General features: G+C 45.3%; 1 protein-coding gene across 1 annotated transcript in view; it reads left to right on the top strand.

Moving 5' to 3' along the window:
- Positions 1–17,809, top strand: part of LOC119709485 (ATP-binding cassette sub-family A member 9-like) — a 31,050-nt gene extending 13,241 nt beyond the window's left edge. The window contains exons 15-39 of the mRNA XM_038157321.1: positions 1,366–1,504; positions 2,052–2,142; positions 2,717–2,856; positions 3,311–3,430; positions 3,990–4,149; positions 4,394–4,560; positions 4,983–5,110; positions 5,724–5,861; positions 6,717–6,830; positions 7,340–7,510; positions 7,669–7,782; positions 7,972–8,079; positions 8,653–8,721; positions 9,274–9,365; positions 11,090–11,210; positions 11,535–11,649; positions 11,908–11,999; positions 12,777–12,940; positions 14,006–14,081; positions 14,575–14,669; positions 16,036–16,155; positions 16,858–16,998; positions 17,165–17,244; positions 17,337–17,392; positions 17,518–17,809. Of these exons, the coding sequence (XP_038013249.1) occupies positions 1,366–1,504; positions 2,052–2,142; positions 2,717–2,856; positions 3,311–3,430; positions 3,990–4,149; positions 4,394–4,560; positions 4,983–5,110; positions 5,724–5,861; positions 6,717–6,830; positions 7,340–7,510; positions 7,669–7,782; positions 7,972–8,079; positions 8,653–8,721; positions 9,274–9,365; positions 11,090–11,210; positions 11,535–11,649; positions 11,908–11,999; positions 12,777–12,940; positions 14,006–14,081; positions 14,575–14,669; positions 16,036–16,155; positions 16,858–16,998; positions 17,165–17,244; positions 17,337–17,392; positions 17,518–17,607 (2,901 nt within the window). The 3' untranslated portion in view covers positions 17,608–17,809. The remainder of the gene's footprint in view (positions 1–1,365; positions 1,505–2,051; positions 2,143–2,716; positions 2,857–3,310; positions 3,431–3,989; positions 4,150–4,393; positions 4,561–4,982; positions 5,111–5,723; positions 5,862–6,716; positions 6,831–7,339; positions 7,511–7,668; positions 7,783–7,971; positions 8,080–8,652; positions 8,722–9,273; positions 9,366–11,089; positions 11,211–11,534; positions 11,650–11,907; positions 12,000–12,776; positions 12,941–14,005; positions 14,082–14,574; positions 14,670–16,035; positions 16,156–16,857; positions 16,999–17,164; positions 17,245–17,336; positions 17,393–17,517) is intronic.
- Positions 17,810–18,498: the final 689 nt, after the last annotated feature.

Below are 18,498 nucleotides of genomic sequence, written 5' to 3'. Positions count from 1 at the left end.
CTGAGCAACACAATCAAAAGCATGAAACCAAGTGATGCAAGTGTGGGACTGAGCCATGTGGGCTGATGTTGTAGTTGAGATGGACACAATATAAAGCAACACACTCCATTTTCAGAAGGCTCCAGACCTGGTTTTATTCTAGCATGCATGCTTTTTATACACTTTGCTCATTGGTCAGGAAAGACAAAGTGCTGATTGGAACAGGCAGTTGCAGGTTTCTCTTATTTATCCTTCTTCCTTTCTTGGTTTCTATGTCAGCGACCTTGGTAGGAAATTCTTCCAGGGGTAAACATGGATCCTCTGATCAAACTCCTCTCTGGCTCACAGAAGTCTCTGTAAAACTGTCGTAGCGTGGCATCCCCGAAGGGGTAATAATTAGCATTGGCTCCATGATTCTCAGAAGGCTGATCAGTCTCTTCATTATACTGTTTTATTCTTCTCTTCTTATTAAGAAACCCGTTGCTTTTACAGACAGTCACGATACAGGTTGACCCAATTGATCCTTTACTAAAAACACCATCACCACTGGCCAATTGAGAAACCACCTTTTGGTGAACAAACCTCCGTAACACATTCCACGTGTTCACAGCAACAGGAGCAGCAAATGAAGATAATGAATGTTCATCATTCTTTTCTCTGATCTCCTCACAGCCTTCCCCAGGACAATGCCTGGGACAGTTGTGTGCTGCTCTCTGTGGCCACAGAGCTGCTGCCGCATTGTAGGAGCGACGGGGGGTGGGACGAGAGATCTCTGAAGCCAGGTCTGGGAACCTGGGGCTTATTGCAAAGGGCCTGGGTGCAGGGGCCCTGCTGGGAGCTGCCAGCCGCAGCTCGGAGCAGGCCCGAGAGAAGTAAAGAGAGAGAAGGCGAGAGCATGGTAAAGAGAGAATGAGAGAGAGCAAGGTTCCCATTACAATACAATAAATCTCCTGTGCTGAATTTTCTAATTCTCACTAACCAGTCTAATAGAAGATACAAATCCTATAGCATTTACATACAGCTTATAAGAATCATTACATTACCATTCTGTGTTATATTTTAAACCCTAAAAACTACGCTTTGGACCTCTTGTGCCAAGCTAGTAGGGTCTGCTCTGACCCTTGGGCCTGTCTGAAGCAGAGGGTATTGTTTCATCACAAGGGGATTACCTTCAGCCAGCCATACCATTGTTTTCCAGTTGTTCAGTAACTCAGGTATCTCAAAGCTTGCTTTCATTTCAATCTCGCTTATAGTTTCCATATTCTCAAAATCTTTTGCCAGACAGTCATATTTATAAGACTTTCCTGTTTCATCTTCCCCAACACCACCTGAAACCTCCTCCACAGGCTGAGGCGTGGGGAGCTGTGACCTCGCTGTCCTTTGCAGGTGCTGCTCCTGGACGAGCCCACGGCGGGGCTGGATCCCTGCTCCAGGCACCACGTCTGGAGCCTGCTGCGGGAGCGCCGCGCCGGCCGCGCCACGCTCGTCGCCACCCAGTCCATGGAGGAGGCAGACACTCAGGCTGGTGAGCCCACACTGGCACCCTGGGGTGCACACCAGGCATTTCCAGGGCACAGCCCGAGTGTGGGTCCCACTGTGGCACAGCTGGACGTGTTTTGTCTGACAGTGACCACCCAAGCTGAGCGGGGCAAAGGTTAAAACTGGGCTGATGTGTCCCGCCAAGGCTTTGCTCATGTTCCTCTCCAGGATAAAGCAGTCTTCTTCAGGATAAAGCACTTCCACAATATCTGGCTTTGTCTCTATGTCAGTAAAACTCGGTTTATTTTCCTGGATTTCGCTTGCCTCTATTCCCATTTTTGTATTATTCCTGTGCTGCGTGGGAAATTCTCCAAAAACACACAAGAATGCAGAACTAAAAGAATTAACCATGGTGTTGAGAAGAAAGGCATTGGTTTAAAAATATTTTTTAAAAAATACTTTCAGGGCTGGCCTGGCTTTACTCCTCTCAATTTATTATTAAAATGTCTGCTGAGTTCAGAAGGAACAGAGTGAGGTCAGTCTGCTGCACTCTTGTAAATCCCCCTAAATCCTTTGCATTCCCTCCTCTTTAGATCGAAAAGCCTTCCTCTCCTGCGGGAGATTACAGAGTGTTGGCTCATCTCTCTACTTGAAGAGAAAATGGGGAATTGGCTATCACTTAAGGTAAAACCTTTTGTTTTGGTCATCACTCTTTTTGTGAGAAGCTTCTCATTCTCGTATTTTCTTGTAGAATCTGTGTTTTTGTAGAGTTTATCTGGACAGTAATACAAATCCTGACAACTCATTTTAGAAGACCTTTAAGGCTGCCAAAATTTCCCTGCTTTGGACAGCGATCTGCCTTTCTTTGGAGCCCAACCCTGAAAGTTCTGAGCACGCAGCAAAAATGACTTTGCAGTGAAAGGGGACCAGAGTGAGGTGATCTGTGGTGCCAGAGTGACGTACAATGGCTTTGATGCAAAGTTGTTTTCCTTGGGAGTTTGATTTCTGAGTTCTTGGTTTAGCAGCGTTGTCCAGGATCATAATTCTTACCCTCAACCATTTTGTGCATGCATGGCAAAAACAGGGGCACTGCAGATGGCTGTAAAAATTCCCACTGAAGTTCTGCCCAGTTTTGGAGGTTTCCCTGTGGGAGAATCACCACTGGCTCTGAACTCCAACCAGATGCGGCACACATTTTTTATTTCTTATTTAACATTATAACAATGGTTTTGTTGTTTGTTTTTTTTTTTTTTAACAGGATGCACATAAATGACCTGTGTGACCCAGAGCTTGTGTCATCTGTGGTCAGACAGTACATCCCTGATGCTGTGCTCAAGGGACAGAAGAGGGATGAGCTGTGTTTTAGGCTGCCTCTGGAAAACACTGACAGCTTCCCAGGTAAGAAACCTGTCCCTGTGCCAGGGTTTTAAAGGGAAACCCACTGGTGGGAAAAGGAGAAATCAACATTACTGTGAAGGGAATAATTCTATTCCTTGGTCCATAATGTGTGATATTAGGAAGCTGCATAAATATCAGTTTTACAGAAAGCTTTTAGTGCACATGCTAATATTAATAATGCAGATGAAAAAAAGAAATTCCACCAACTAATCTACAAACTAAAATCCACTGACCCTCCTCTGTTTTCAGGATGGTCCACGAAAACCAAAACCACTGAATTTTCCACTAGTTACCTCTAAAAAACACAGTAAATTAGTGATGGCTTTTAGGTCGTGGGAATGAATGGCATGAATGCTGGAACATGCAGTGTTAATTGGCTGAGTTTGTTAATTAACTGGCTGAGTCTGTGCTCAGCACTCAGCCTGGGCTGAACCTGGTTGTTTCTCCCGTGCAGATCTGTTCAGCCACCTGGAGAGCAGCCTCTTGCAGGGGGTGGTTAATTACGAGGTGACCAGGACAACCCTGGAAGATGTTTTCCTGAAGCTGCAGGGTGAGGAGGCCGTCGATCCCGAAGGTAAAGCCTTCACTCCCTTCTGCAAGTGTGGCATCCTAAAGTTCCATCTAAACGTGTGTTTTAATTGAACATCTAATCCATTTCTGCTAAATGTCAATATTGATAGGCCTAGAGTGGCTTAGTTGTGTCCCATTTACCTTCAGTGAGGAACATCACCTTGGAGAAGCCCAAATGATTCTGTCTTGGCTTCCCAAAGAGTTTCAAGCATGAGAATTAAGGCTCGTGTTGGAAGGGGATTTATTTACCTTTGAAGAGTTGTACAGCCCAGACCAGGAGGTGGGAAGGGATAACGTTTGCAGAAGGCACTTCCCAAGGCCAGTGAAGATCTTGGATGTGTTACCACACCAGCCAGTATAAATTCTATTCTGGATGAATTGTGTCCCCTTTTCTCTGCACTTCTAACTCTTCTCTCACTAAAAAAAAAATTAAAAATCTAAAAAAAAAAAAAAATCAAAGCATCCCTCTGTTCAGAGCAGAAGATCTGTGATGATTGTTTGGGATTAAAAGGTGTCCTTTGAAGGCTCTTTGTGGGTAATGGCATTTCATGGTGAACACACAGGAGATGGAGACCTTGAGGAGAGGGACCAGAACCTCCCGTGGTTCTCCAAGCAGGGGATCCTGGCCATGAGTGGGATGATGCTCTGGAGGCAGCAGGTGTGTGCTGTGCTGAGAATTCACCTGCTCAGACTGAAGCATGATGGAAAATTCCTCAGGGGCGTGTAAGTACAGAAGCTCCCACCTGCCCTGCAGCCCTGGAGCAGCTCAGGAGGGGTTTAAATACTGCTGGAGATGTTTGGAAGCAGAGAATTAGGTAGGAAATGTTTCAAAGCTGTAAAAACAGGGGCAGTCTGGACTTAGCAGGAGAAATCTGGCTTGCTTAAGCTTTAAATTTCCCCATAAATCACACAATTACTTATTGGTGGATTTCCCCTGGCCTCACTTATGGTCTGTTTTTCCATCCAGATTGCTGTTATTTGGAATATTTATCCTTCCACCACTGATGGTTTTAATGCTGTTTCATCTGTGGCACAACTCCAGCAGCTGGGAAATCACATCTAGTCCATATTTTCTTCCCACAAAAGAGAAAATTCAAAATAGGTCTACAAACCTCCTCATCTTCAATGACACAGGTGAGGAACAACATGTGAGGCTGACTCACTTTCTGCATCAATGTGAATTTTATTATAATTGACTGAGCAACCTTGCAAATGCCACAAATACATAAAGGAATGTGATTGAGAGGTGTTTTCTTTTGAGCAAAAGCAAAAGCAAGTTCTAGTGATGATATAGATGATATGTAAAAGAGTAATGAACCAGGAAAGTTTAATAAAAAAAGCAATAAATGGACTAAGTTTGAAACATATATTTTGTTTCACCAGTTTAAATAAATAGAAAATATATACAAAATATATGTTTGCTTAAAATCTCAATACTTGGGGTTTTTAACATAACTCTGCTTTGCAAGTAGGAACTTGTTTATATGAAACTGTCTCTATTTAAAGAAAAAAAATCCCTCTAATGACTCTAATAGCTGTCCTTGCCTTGATTTCAGGATCAGAAATCGAGGATTTCGTTGCTGCTTTGAAGATTCAAAACATAACCCCAGAAATAACCTCAGAGAAAAACATCACAAGCCTTCCAGATTATAATGGAGCTATAAAAATATCCCTGGAAGGCAAGGTGAGGGATATTTTTTTTTCCTTCTTTCATCCTGCATATCAGCAGGATTTCCTGAGAAGTATTTAAATGAGAGAAATAAACGCACCTGTGGCCATCATATTTTCTGGAAAAATCCCCTTGCCCAGGATTCTTCTCCTGGGAAGCTGAGAAGCCTCAGAGAAAAGGAAAACAATACTTAGCTCATTTGCTTCTCCTGTGTTTTGCTGGTCTGGAATGTGTTTGGGGATTGTTCACCCACAGGTGATTGTTCCATTGCATTCTGCTGGGAGTTGTTTTCACTCTTTGGCCACTCAGGGCCAAGCTGGGTCAGACTCTGGAGAGAGTCACGAGTTTCATTATTATCTTTTAGCCTTCTGTAAGTGTCCTGTCTGTATTCTTTAGTATAGTTTAGTTTAGTGTTCTATAATATAATATAATATAATATAATATAATAACAAAATTAGCCTTCTAAGAACATGGAGTCAGATGCATCATTCCTCCCTTCATATGGGAACCCTGCAATTCCAAGACGCACCACAAAAGGGAGAATATTTTTTTGGCATAATAAAGAGTTTCAGTGGTGCTGCTCACACCTCTCAGAGACATGAAGGCCTTTTTTATTTTGACATTTCAGAGCCGCCAGTTCACGGTCATGTGCAGCCCAGAGCCCATCAACTGCTTCCCTGTGCTGGTGAACATCCTCAGCAACACCTTCCTGAGGCTCCTCAACTCCACCGCGCGCTTCCGCGTCTGGAGCGAGCTCTTCTACACGGTGAGGGTCCTGCCCTGCTGGGGCAGCATCACCTGGGACAGCTGGAGGGATGGGGACCGCACAGCCTGGGGGCTGCGGGAGCAGCTGCCAAGGGCTGAGGGCAGCGGTCCCACTGCTGGTGGTTCCTGGGGGTATTTAATGGTGATTTTTACAAGGGTTCTGTGGGGTTTTGGTACTGTGGCGAATTTGTGCTGTTTGGAGAGGTTTGGGATTGTTCTTGGAGAAGAGAAGTTTCAGGGTGATCTAATTGTGGCCTTCCAGTCCCTGATGGAAAGATGGAGAGAGACTGTTTACGAGGGCCTGGAGTGACAGGCCAAAGGGGAATGGCTTCCCACTGAGCCAGATTGGTTCGGATTGGATATTAGGAGGAGATTGTTCCCTGGAAGGGAGGGCAGGCCCAGGCACAGGGTGCCCAGAGGAGTTGTGGCTGCCCTGGATCCCTAGAGGTGTCCAAGTCCAGGCTGGACAGGGCTTGGGGCCACTGGAATAGTGGAAGGTGTCCCTGCCCACAGCAGGGGTGGAACGAGATGATCTTTAAGGTCCTTTCCAGCCAGGCCATGCTGATGAGCATGGTGGGAATAAACAGTGATCTTTGCAAACCCCACCTTTCCTCAGCAACAAAAAGTTGGCCTCCATCCTCAACAATTTACAGAAGTATTTACCAAATTCTTTCTGCAAATTCTAGGATGCTAAATGTCATTATTTTGTTCTTTTTGCCTTGTTTTCTGTTCTTAAACACCACTGATTTACCGTTAGTGCTCTTGCTCCCTGGTGTGTTCAACCATCCCATGAGCATTGAGCCAGCCAGATTTTCCCTGGGCAGCATCAGTCATGGATGACTGAATTTCTCCACAGGGAGAAAACCCAGAGCTGAAGAATTACATCTTTTTTGGCTTATTCACCTACCTGCTGGTTTTGGCTGCTGGTTTGCCTCCTCTCTTTGCGATGAGCAGCGTGGAGGATTACAAGGTAAAGAGCACGAGGAGTGAATGCAATGCAAAATGTCTGGAGAGCACCAATGGGGAGGCCCTGGTACAGGTGCCCAGAGCAGCTGTGGCTGCCCCTGGATCCATGGCAGTGCCCAAGGCCAGGTTGGACACTGGGGCTTGGAGCAGCCTGGGACAGTGGAAGGTGTCCCTGCCATGGCCAAGATGATCTTTAAGGTCCCTTCCAACCCAAACCGTTCCATGATTCTGTGGTTTCTAGGTAGGATGATGGAGGAAAATCAGTCAGATTAGTACCAAAGTGCCCTTCTCTGCATCCCAGGGAACCAGCTGGGGCCCACAATAATGTGGATGTTGATAAAGCTTTTTAGATCTGAATGATTTAATTCTTTTTCCTTTTAGGAATGACATGGTTTTAAACAAATGGTTGAACTAAGAATTGGAAGTGCTCAGAAAAGAGAGGGAGGGAGGAGCAAGGGAATAGAGAAGGAGCAGGAATGATGTTTTAGACTCTCCCTTTTGTCATTTTTGCAGCTCCAGGCTCGCTCCCAGCTGCGGCTCGCGGGTCTCTTCCCCTCAGCCTACTGGTGTGGGCAGGCTCTGGTGGACGTCCCGTTCTTCTGGAGCCTGATGTGCCTCATGTTTGGGTTCCTGGTGCTCTTCACCCGCATCTGCCCCTTGGAGACCCGTGCTGTGCTGACCCTGGTGAGCTCTGGGCAAAGTGGGTGAATGGGAACAGCTCCCTTCCCTCCTTTCACAGCAGGATTTGGCTTTAGAGAGTTTATTTGCAATGGGCTTCTTTGGGCAGGTTGTCATATATCCACAGGCACCTCCTGGTCACTGATGTCTCTCTCTCTCTCCAGCTCATTTGCATCTTTGGTTATGGAATATCTCTTGTCCTCTTCGTTTATTTAATGGCCTTCAAATTTCGCTTGGGGAGAAGCAATCGTTACCTTTGGTCTTTAACCTTCATTCTGGTAAGTGAGGAGCACCTTCACTCTGAAATGTTTGATTTACACACCTTGCCACCTGGGGCTTCATTTCAAATTTACATCAATAAATTTCAGTTTATATCAATATTCAGCAGAATAACCTGAATCACTGATAAACATCCTGGGTTTCAACAATACATTGATATTGGAAATAGTTTTTCTGCTTTATTCCAGGTGAATTATGCTGCTTTTATGCACAGTGACCATCATGAAGTACTTTACTACGCCTGTATGCTGATTCCTATGTTTCCACCTGTGGGCTGGATCATGTTCTCTGGACTAGTAAGCAAAACACTAAATCCTACTAAATTCAATAATTATCCTAATGGTGCAAACTGGCAAAGCAGGAGGCACTTCCCAAATTCCCAGTCAAAAAGAGAAAAAGAGGGAAAAGGAAACAGGAGAAGTTCCAGGCTGTTGAGGAAGAGAAGAGGCCGAGATTTGACCTGTTAATCCTTTGTTTGATTGGATATTTTTGGTTTGTTTAGTCTCTAAGAGCTGTTACAGTGGCTGTATTTTGGCAGCAAGGGTGGGATGGGAGGGGAAAGTGTTGGAGTGGGAAAACCAGGAAGGAGGAAGTGAGCTGGGAGAAGGCCAAAGACCTGGGAAGAGAGAAGCAGTGATAGAAAAGGTCAACTTAACCTGACTGATTTGAGGCCTCTGAATTTCTGTAGCCAAGGAAGCCACAATCCATTGTGAGGCAGTGAGAACCAAAGAAAAAAAGGCAGATCAAAGCTCCTTTATCCCATCCTGAAGAAAAGCTGAACATCCCTACCTGCCCCACTTGATCTGACCCTGCCCTGAGACACACTGTGCTGAGGAGTTTTCTAATTGACTGATCTCCTTTTCTTCCAGAATTTCCTCATCTACAACGATTACAGCATTTTTGAGACTTGGAACTACATCTACTTGCCTGTCTTTGCAGTAAGGAGGGGCTTGGAGATGGTTGCTTGGGCAGGGATGGCTGTCACTGAGGCAGTGGGCTTGCAGTGGGCTTGTAAACTCTCCCCATAAAGAAAGGATGGGTTTTGTAGTCAAAATTTCCCATGAAGTGTTGGCAGGGGAAGCTAATTCCAAGAAATCCTGGGCTTGTGCCTGATGTGGCCCTTGCATGCTGCAAAAATGGGGCTGGGGCTTCAGTGGAGCTCATGTAGAAGGCAGAGATATTATTAATAAACTGATCATGCCAGTGCTGCTTCTACAAAAGGATGAGAGGATCTCCCATCCCACGGGATGTCTGTTGGGGTGCAGGTGGATTATCTGGGCTAGAGCTGCTGTAAGAAATCAAGGCTTTCGCAAATAATCTGCATATCAGAGAGGAATGTCTGCAAAGCGTCAGTTTAGCTCCTTGCTCCTGCAGACCTTTTCAGCAGCTGAAATGAATGAGATGGGTTACTGCATCCCTTGATAATTAAAATTAACAGGGTGTGTTGTTACCTTGTCTCCACCCAAACCTAATGAGTGTCTGCTTTTCAGCCATACATCCACTGTGTGATTTTTGCTTTCCTCCTGCGCTGTTTGGAGATGAGATATGGAGAAGCAGTCCCAGGGTTTGATCCCATCTTCAGGTGGGTCCCAGGGATTCCTTGTGAGCCACAGCTATCCCAGTCTGCAGGGTGGGCTTGGAGCTGCACTGCCTCCTGACAGCAGGAGGGAAACATGTTACCTGAAAAATGCTTGTCAGCATGTGGATAAAGCTAGTATTTTTAATTTTTTCTGTGTCCTTGAGAGGATAAAAATTGTGATTACAGCTTTTTTTTTTAAGGTTCATAGCTGAGATTTCAGGACATTTCCCTACAGGGGCTAAATTATAGTTCCAAATTGAAACAGAAAAGTTTTAACTCCTTTTCAGATGTGTCAGTATTGCTCCAAATGGGATGGAGAATTTCCCTCAATCTTCATCAGGTGGAGGTTGTCCAAGTTCTCTGTGCTAAACTGTCACCAACAACAAGTGACCTGAGCCACATGGGGGAAGATCTATAAAAAGTGTTTAATTATCAAACCCTACCAAGTGTGGGGGTTAAATGCCCAAATTGCTTTGCAAAGCTGCCACGTGTATTTTAATTCTCCTTGACCAGATGATTGGCATGTCTGGAGCAGGGAGCCAGTCAATAATTAAAGATGAAGGAAAAGCTGAAGCTGGCCTTTATTTTCTCAGCCGTGCCAGTGAAGTTTAGCTTTTCCTCCCCAGGAATAAATACTTGAGCAAACACCATCTGGGGAACAGCTCAGTGATCCTTGTGTGTCCCTTCCAACTGTGAGCCTGAGCTCCCTGAGGACAAATAAATTTTGGGTTTCGTTGGCGCTGCCAACTAAATAAATTTAAGGGATCACTCTTTAGGTGTGAGCCCTGCAGTAAATTTAAAACCTGGCAGCACTAAAAGTGTGATCCTCTAAACACATTTTACTGCCCCAGAGGTTTGGGGCTTATCAAAAACACTTATCTGGCAAAATCTGGGCCTGGAAGGGGCCATTTCACCAGTCCCTTTCTAATGTTTGTGTCAGCTTCAACTTCACCTGGCAAAAAAAAGTATTAAATTAAAAAAAAAAAAAAAACAACAGGGAATTTGATGATTTGAGGCAATTTTATTTATTTCCTTCCTGCCACTGTGGTGGGTAGCTCAGGCCCCAGTCTGTGCACTGGGAGATAAATTTGAAAACTATTATACTTATTTCTAGATATAAGTATGCATTTATGTCCTCTCTAATTATACTGGGAAAAACCTTATAAATGCAAACCTTTTTTTGAAAGTGATTCCCAGTGAAAGCATCTCTCCTCCTCTGTGGGAAAAGGATTTGTAGAAAATGTGTAAAATTTGACAGAAGGCTCACATAGTGTGTATCTGTGTGTAAACTTTGAGATAAGAAATATCGACTTAGAAATGTTATAGAATAGGATGGACATTGTTGAGAGAGAAGCTGAAGTAGAAATAAGCTTTAAAAGATGGTTTTGCAAATAAGACTAGATACTTTGGAGAAATAGAGCTCTGAAAGATGCGTTGTAGTAGGATTCACAAGGGGTAATTTCAGATGATTAGACATTTAGATGATTAGACATGATGTTAAGACATTTATAATGCAGTGTGGTCAAAGCTGATAGGTTAAGAAATGCTTGTAGTGTTTTGTAATTAGGAAATAGTTGGCTTCTGATTGTGGTGTTGTGAATTAAAACATCTGTATTGTCTCACCCTTCACATGAGACTGAAAATGGAATAAAAGATTTTTGAAAGCCTCTCAGTTGCCCCATCTCTGGGTCAGCAAAGGGCTTATTCTGCCGCTGCTGCGCTTGTAGGATCCAGCAGAGAAGAGGGGTGCCCCAGCAGAACAAGGAGCAGGCTGGAGAGGAGCCCCCCGAAGTGCAGGCGGAGCGCGACAGGGTGCGGGGCGCGCTGGCCTCGCTGCAGCAGGAGCAGGTGAATCCAAACCCAGCCCTCTGCACTGCTCTGCTTTCCATTCCATCATTTTCATTCCCTTGTCTGCTTCTGCTTTCTTAGCTCATGCCCTCAGATGTGATCTCGCTGTCCAGCCCACGGTCACCCTGGCACCACAAGGACCCCGTTATTTTTATTCCCATCCTGCATATTTTCCTGTTTTGGTTCTTTTTCCCCCCCTCTGTTTTGTGGCTTTTTAATTTAGAAATTTTCTCTTTTTCAAAGCCCTGCTTTAATGGTAAGAACAGATCAGCTGTCTCCTGGGGGAGGAGGAGAAGTTTTATTTCCCTCTCTGTCTCTTCACAGGACTTGGTTGTTGTCAACAGTTTGCGCAAGGAATACGAAGTCAGGACAGCCACTTCCATCTTCAAGAAAAAGAAGAAACTTGCTATCAAAAACCTCTCTTTTGGTGTTAAAAAAGGTTCAAGTACTTTGCTGCACTCCCTAGAATATAAATGACTAAAAACTAAAGGGAAGACCTCGTTTGGAGGCAATATTTCTGTTAGACTTTTCTTGTGGGCATTGAGATGTGACACTCTGGGCTCCTGCATTCAAAGTTTTAATTTATGGGGACAAAACAACCCTTTCTCCTACTGCACTTTTAAATATTACATAGAATACAGGGGAGAAGTCGTATTACCAGGAAATATTATTAACAGTTGTTGCGTATTTGTTCCAGGAGAAATCTTAGGTCTGTTAGGACCCAACGGAGCTGGGAAAAGCACAACTCTGAACATGATTTCTGGAGGTGTAGCAGTGACTGCTGGGGAGGTAGGTGGCTCCTTGGAGCAGCTGCAGAGATGACCTTGATGCCTTTATAAATTAAGCATGTGATAAGGCAAGCCAGCAAAATCTTCCTACAATCAGGGGATGTATGGATGTTTATGTACAATTTATGTGTCCTGGATATTTACAGAGCTGAGAAAAAGTGCTGATTTATGCCAAGCATAAATTCTAGTGTTCATCAAAGTCAGTGTTACAGATTTAAGAGTTTGAGCAACAGGAAATCTTCAGCTGGCATTGGAAACCCATTGTGAAATGTCTCAAGCCCTGTAAGAATTGTTGACATCTAAAAAACCCCAAAAATAACACTCTCCATAAACAGCCTAGCAAAACCAGGAAATTGAAAACGAATGTGAGCAGCATTGGGCCAGTAACAATCCATCATTAATTACATGCAGAATGATTAATGGCATGTGCTGGGGGAGGGGAAATGCCATTACTGTTACAGATTTGGGACTGAAGGTTGGAAATAGAAAAGTATTACTAGGAAAAGACAGGCTGGTGTTGGTAATATCACCCAAAGTGAAAAAGCAGATGGAGCAGGATCACCCAGCTCATGGAGCCCCACAGTGACCACTCCCAAGTGGCTGCTGAGCACACATGTGCTTGTCTTGGCCAGTTGGACGAGGCTCGGGGCAACCTGGGCTGCTGGAAGATGTCCCTGCCCATTGTAGGGCTGGGATGGGATGAGCTCTGAGGTGCCTCCCAGCCAAAGCAGCCTGTGACTGTGTGACCCCACAACTGCAGAGCTGTGTGTCTGTGCAGGTGCTGCTGGGGGGCCGGGATGAAGCCCCCCCGTGCCCGGGGGCCCTGGGCTGGTGCCCACAGCAGGACCCGCTCTGGCCACACCTGACAGTGCTGCAGCACCTGGAGGCCTTCACTGCCATCAGGGGAATGAGGGAAGAGGATGCTGCTCTTGCCATCAGCTGGTAGGAAGCCAAATGATCTCATCTGTTGCTTCTCCCTCCCTCCTGAGGTGGGGAGCCTTCCAGCCTGTCTGTCGCCACTAGAAAGAAAGGGATGGGACTATTTTCAAGCCAAGAATGATTTATTGCTCAGATAAACATCAATCTCAGAGGCTGTGAGATTTTATGGGAGCAAGCATTTGGCCATAGCTCAAGAGTAGTCACAAGTTTCTTCATTACAAGGCAATATAGAACTTTCTAAACCAATGGACAGCTGCCACTGTCCATTTATTTATTATATTATAGAATTTTATTTTGCTTTTCTAATCTATCACCTTTACTTACTCCTGCTGCAGTGCAGATACTTGTGTCTAATGGCTTCTGTCTCACATGCACACAGATGCTTCTGTTATAACTTCTGAACTCTTAGCTTATTCCATACAGCCCCACTCCTACATTATAAACCCTTCACCATCTTATCAATACAGTTTCTCACTTACTTAAGGCATATTCTCACCTACAACTATAGAAACATAAGTTTATGATTTTTCTGCTTAATGCCCGTGTATTGTATTTTTGCATCAATCTAAGCTTCTTCTAAGGCTGTAGAACAAATCCTCCAGTTTCTGTTTTTCTGATTCCCACACCAGCCCAATCCCTCTGTGGGTGGGGAAGGGTTTCTCTGTTAACGAAACTGGCTCGTGTGGTTAAGAGCCAGCATCTTCAGTGCCTCTCACCGTAGAGTGATGGCTTCTCCTGATGAGGTCTGCTGTTTGATAGTGCGCTCAGTCCCTTGCCTATGATGATTGTAGCCCAAGTTTACCTGGGAAAATTCAGAAAAAAAAATTCAAACTTGTCTCAGTTCATGGCTATTTGCAGGAGTAACTCACTTCTCTCATTAGCTGCACTTCCTGCCTTGAATTCCTGCAAAAATTCCTCAATTTAACATCCAAGTTAGGAGCAGAATCCCCAAGTCACCCAAGGTGATGGATGTCAACCAAAACATGTCAGTGTTCCTCAGCACCCCTGACCACAGAGGCTGCACACCAAGATGGTCATTTGAGGCTTTTCCCTTTCCATTTCCCACAGCATAGGAAGGGCCTTGGATCTCCTGAAGCATTTCAAGACCCCCACAAGGAGTTTATCTGCTGGAGAAGCCAGAAAGGTACGTGTTGGATTTGTCTTTGCTACTTCCCCAAACCCTGCTCACTCTTTCTTGGACGTGATGCAGAGGAAACCTTCAGCAGAGTGGGTTCCTGACATCATTCATTTTCATCAATACCTTTTGAATCCATCCTGGCAGGATTCCCTCCCTCCTCCTCACCCTCTTTTCCCATTCTTCTGCACCGTGTGCTTAATAAGTGCTAACCACAAATTGGATTTACAATCACCTCTTCACGCCCCACTACCTTCGTCTTCCAGTAAATGGCATGGAAAACCACTTTAACATCTTTGGCAGGCTCAGGAGTTCTGGGGAAATCTGATTTTGAGAGATTAATACATTAACTGAGAACACCTGAAGTGGGATTTTTTTAAATCCCTGTTCCTTTTGTACTTTGGAATCAAGAACTTTGGCTTTGAAAAATTCACTGGGATTAAGGTGCACCAATTTTGCAGGTAAATAAAAGAGCCCTGACCTGATGTTGTTCCCATTCCAGCTGTCATTTGCTCTGAGCATCCTGGGAGGCCCGGCAGTGATGCTTTGGGATGAGCCCTCCGTGAGCGTGGACCCCAAAGGGCAGCGCCGCATGTGGTGAGCAGCCCTGGCCTGGCAGAAATGGGAATCTGGGACAGGTTTAACAGCAGTTTAGCAGTTTAACACCCTCCCCATTGCAGGAACTCTTGGGCACCCAGAGGTGACAGTGTAGATCTGTCTTTTCCCTTTTTCCCAATGCCCAGGGGATGGAGAGAGCTTGCTGAGCTCCTCACCTAGCTGGCAGCAAGCCCTGTAACATAATGGTCATTAATACACCCCAAAGATTGACCCCATAATGGTCATTAATACACCCCAAAAAAATGACCCCATAATGGTCATTAATGCACCCCAAAAATGACCCCATAAAGGTCATCAATACACCCCAAAAAAATCTCAGTTGACACCATCTGAACCCGTGTATTTGGTACAAAAGCCCAAATTTCTGTTTTCTTCAGAGCAAGAGAAAAAACTGCAGGAAGTTCTCCCTTTAGTCATTCAGGGCTGGTGTTTGCTTTAGCTTTTCATCACCAGTTTACACCATCAGTGCAAAATTTGGAGGGATGCTGACATGACAAATTGCAACATAGCAGTGGCATCCAGGCCATCTTTAAACAAGAACACAAAAGTCTTTTAAATAGTTGTCTGCTTTTTCATAACTTGAAAAAGTTGTTTCTAGGGAGGAAGTCATAGACCAGTGTTGGAGTCCTGGATGCTGAGAATTTTAAACTTTCTGTGCTGAAGGGCACAGACCCCCAAGAGAACCCTGCATATGGCCTCAGGCCATGGAGAAGGCTTCCAAAATTGATGGATAGCACTGGGATTGTGGGTGTGGAGTTTGATTAGAAGTGTGTGATATCCCAGGGTGGAAAACTTAACAGTTTGGGATTTTAGAATATAGTAATATATAGAGAGCAAAATGGAGGTTTTAGGGTGGAGGCTGCTCCTTCACCTTCTTCTCCACGAGTTTGGGTGGTATTTTGTAATCGGACAGAAAAGTCCACGTTGCGGACTTCAAATAATCAGTTATTGAGTTAAAAGTAAAATCATTTAGGTGTCATGCCTTAACTGGATAGTTTGGCCTTAAAAGACCTTGTATAGAAAGCTAGTTAGCCATTTTGTAACTTGTTAGTAGAATGCTGTAGAACTGATGACTTGTAAAATAGATAAGAAATAATAAACATCTAAACCTGAAATAGATAATTAGATAAGAAATAATAGATAATAAAGATAATAAAGATAAAGAAATAAAAGATAATAAAGAATAGATAATAGATAAAAAATAATAAACATCTAAACCATCTGAGCATGAAATACCATCCCTAGCGCTTCAATCCCCACCTTGGCAGAGGTAGAAAAAGAAACCAGGGACCAGGAGATTTTCCATGCTATTCCCAGGAAGTGACTGTGATCCTTCTGTTGCCAGGAGGATGATGGAGGCCTCCATGAGGAGCAGGGAGAGGGCAGCCATCCTCTGCACGCAGTCGCTGCAGGAGGCGGCGGCGATGTGCGACCGCGTGGCCATCCTGGTGTGCGGCCGGCTCCGGTGGGCACGGCAGCGGGGGGCTTGGGCTGGGCCTTGGGGTTAGCTTGGGTTAGTTTGTATTCATTTGGGGTTAGTCTGGGGATTGGGGTCAGTCTGAGTTAGTTTGGGGTTAGTTTGGGGTTAGTTTGGGTTTGTTTGTGGTTAATCTGGGTTATTTGGGGGCTCATGTGGGATTGGGGTTATTTTGGGGTTAGTTTGGGGTTGGTCTGGGTTAGTTTGGGTTGGGGTTAGTTTGGGTTAGTTTGGGTTAGTTTGGGGTTAGTCTGGGGGTTGGGGTTAGTTTGGGGTTAGTCTTTGGGGTTAGTTTGGGGTTGGTCTGGGTTAATTTGGGTTGGGGTTGCTTTGGGGTTGCTTTTGGGTTAGTTTGTGGTTAGTTTGGGTTAGCTGGGGTTAGTTTGGGGGTAGTTTGGGGGTTGCGGTTAGTTTGGGGTTACTTTGAGTTAGTTTGGGTTTGGGATTATTTTGGGGTTAGTTTGGGGTTAGTTGGGGATAGTTTGGGTTAGTTTGGTTTTTTCAATTCCTAATCTAATGGAAAGTACTGGTTTGGATGCTCCCACGTGTGTAACAATCAGTTTTATGAGAGGTAGCACAGTGTGAAGAGCTGATGAATGAGAGGATGTACAGCTACTCCTGAGCTCCCTCAAGCCATGGATTTATTTGCTGGTTATGGTGGTTTGAGCAATGTTTTCCCCCCCCCTGCAGGTACATCGGTTCCCTTGAGGATCTCAAAAGTAAGTTTGGCACAAGTTACCGCCTAGAACTGAAAATGACAGACGTGGGGCAAAGCGATGCTCTGCACACCGAAATCCTGAACCTCTTCCCCTGCGCAGCTCGGCAGGAAAGGTCAGTGCCCATGGGCTGCCCACAGCCTGGATTTGGGCTGGGATGCTCTCTTCCTCCTACTGACCTTGGTCAGTGATTTACCTGGAGCACAGTTATCCTACAAACCCCCCCAAACTGCAATGCTGAGTCACAAGAGGAAGAATTCATTTTTTAATTACTTTTTCAGGACTCCTTCCATGCTCACCTACAAGATTCCAGTGGCAGATGCACTACCTCTGTCCAGGTCTTTCTCCCAGCTAGAAGCAGGTAAAAAGGAACAATTAATTAAATAAGGAAATCACTTTCAAATGGTTTCTGTGGATTTGGTTTTTAAGGATGCTTTCTCCATCCCTCCACAGCTAAACGGAATTTCAAGCTTGAGGAGTACAGCTTGTCACTGAACACTTTGCACCAGGTAGGCTGATGCAGGAGCTGCAGGTTGGGAACTGCCTGTGGGAAAAGAAGAAATAACCTGTGACCAGCACAAATACAGCCAGTCCATGGCAATGATGGGGTGCTTCCCACTGTGTCCCGTTGCAGGTGTTTGTAGACCTCACCAGGGATGCAGAGGAGCACGACCTGGAGGTGGCATCCAACGGGGCTGTGGAGCAGAGACCCCTTCACCCCTGATTCCTGGAGCCACCGTGGGAAATATTCCATGTATTTCATCAGTGTTACGGAATTTCATCAGTGAAATCACTGGTAGCTGTGATCAGCTGCAGCCCCAGCACTCGGTGACCCACCTCACGGCACACACAGCCCTGCAGGTGTTCTGCCTCACAGAGAAAAAAAGAGTTATTATTTTAATAAATAAAGCCTTTATCCTTTGACACGTTGATGCCTGACTCTCATCTGTGCCCCTGCTCAGGGTGGCTCATGGAGTTTGAATTCCTGACCCCGAGGCTGTGAGGGACGCTGGGCTGGGAAAGGGCTCAGTCCCTGGGGAGAACCAGGAGCAAACTCCAGGGAGGCTCTGACACCTCGCTCATCCATGGCAGGAGGACACCAGGCCTCTGCCTTGGCAGCCCTGAGAATCACCTCTGGCTGGGGGGATGTGGCCAGCAGAGCTGCTGATTCCTGGGAGAGAGGGGCACAGAGCTGTATTTTGACACAAAAAGCTGCTCTTGCTCCGAGTTCCAGCTCAGGCCAACTTGGACCAATTCATCCTCACCACTGGGGCCAGGGACAAAGGAAAGGACTCAGCAGTGGCTGGATAAATATAGTGAAAACTGGCAACTCTTATATCATCATCTATAAAACACAGTTATTCATTAGAGTCAAAATAAGGTGTGCTTTGACCCAAAATAGTGCTGAAGAAGGACAGCAGGCTCAGCCTTGCTCTGGTCGTTGGGAAGAGAGGGGGGCTCCTCACCAACACTCCTGTGGGTGCCTGGGGCAGCTGATGGGGAGCTGGGGGCAAGCTCCATCACCCTGACCCTGTCTGAGCAGATCAGCATCTCCTCTTGGATCTCTGCCTGCCAGGGCTAGAGTTAAAATGTAAATTAAAAAAATAAATAAATA

Source organism: Motacilla alba, chromosome 18, assembly GCF_015832195.1.
Source record: "Motacilla alba alba isolate MOTALB_02 chromosome 18, Motacilla_alba_V1.0_pri, whole genome shotgun sequence".
NCBI classification, from domain to species: domain Eukaryota; kingdom Metazoa; phylum Chordata; class Aves; order Passeriformes; family Motacillidae; genus Motacilla; species Motacilla alba.
Note: the sequence above shows the minus strand (reverse complement) of the source record. Positions and strands in the feature narration are given on the sequence as shown.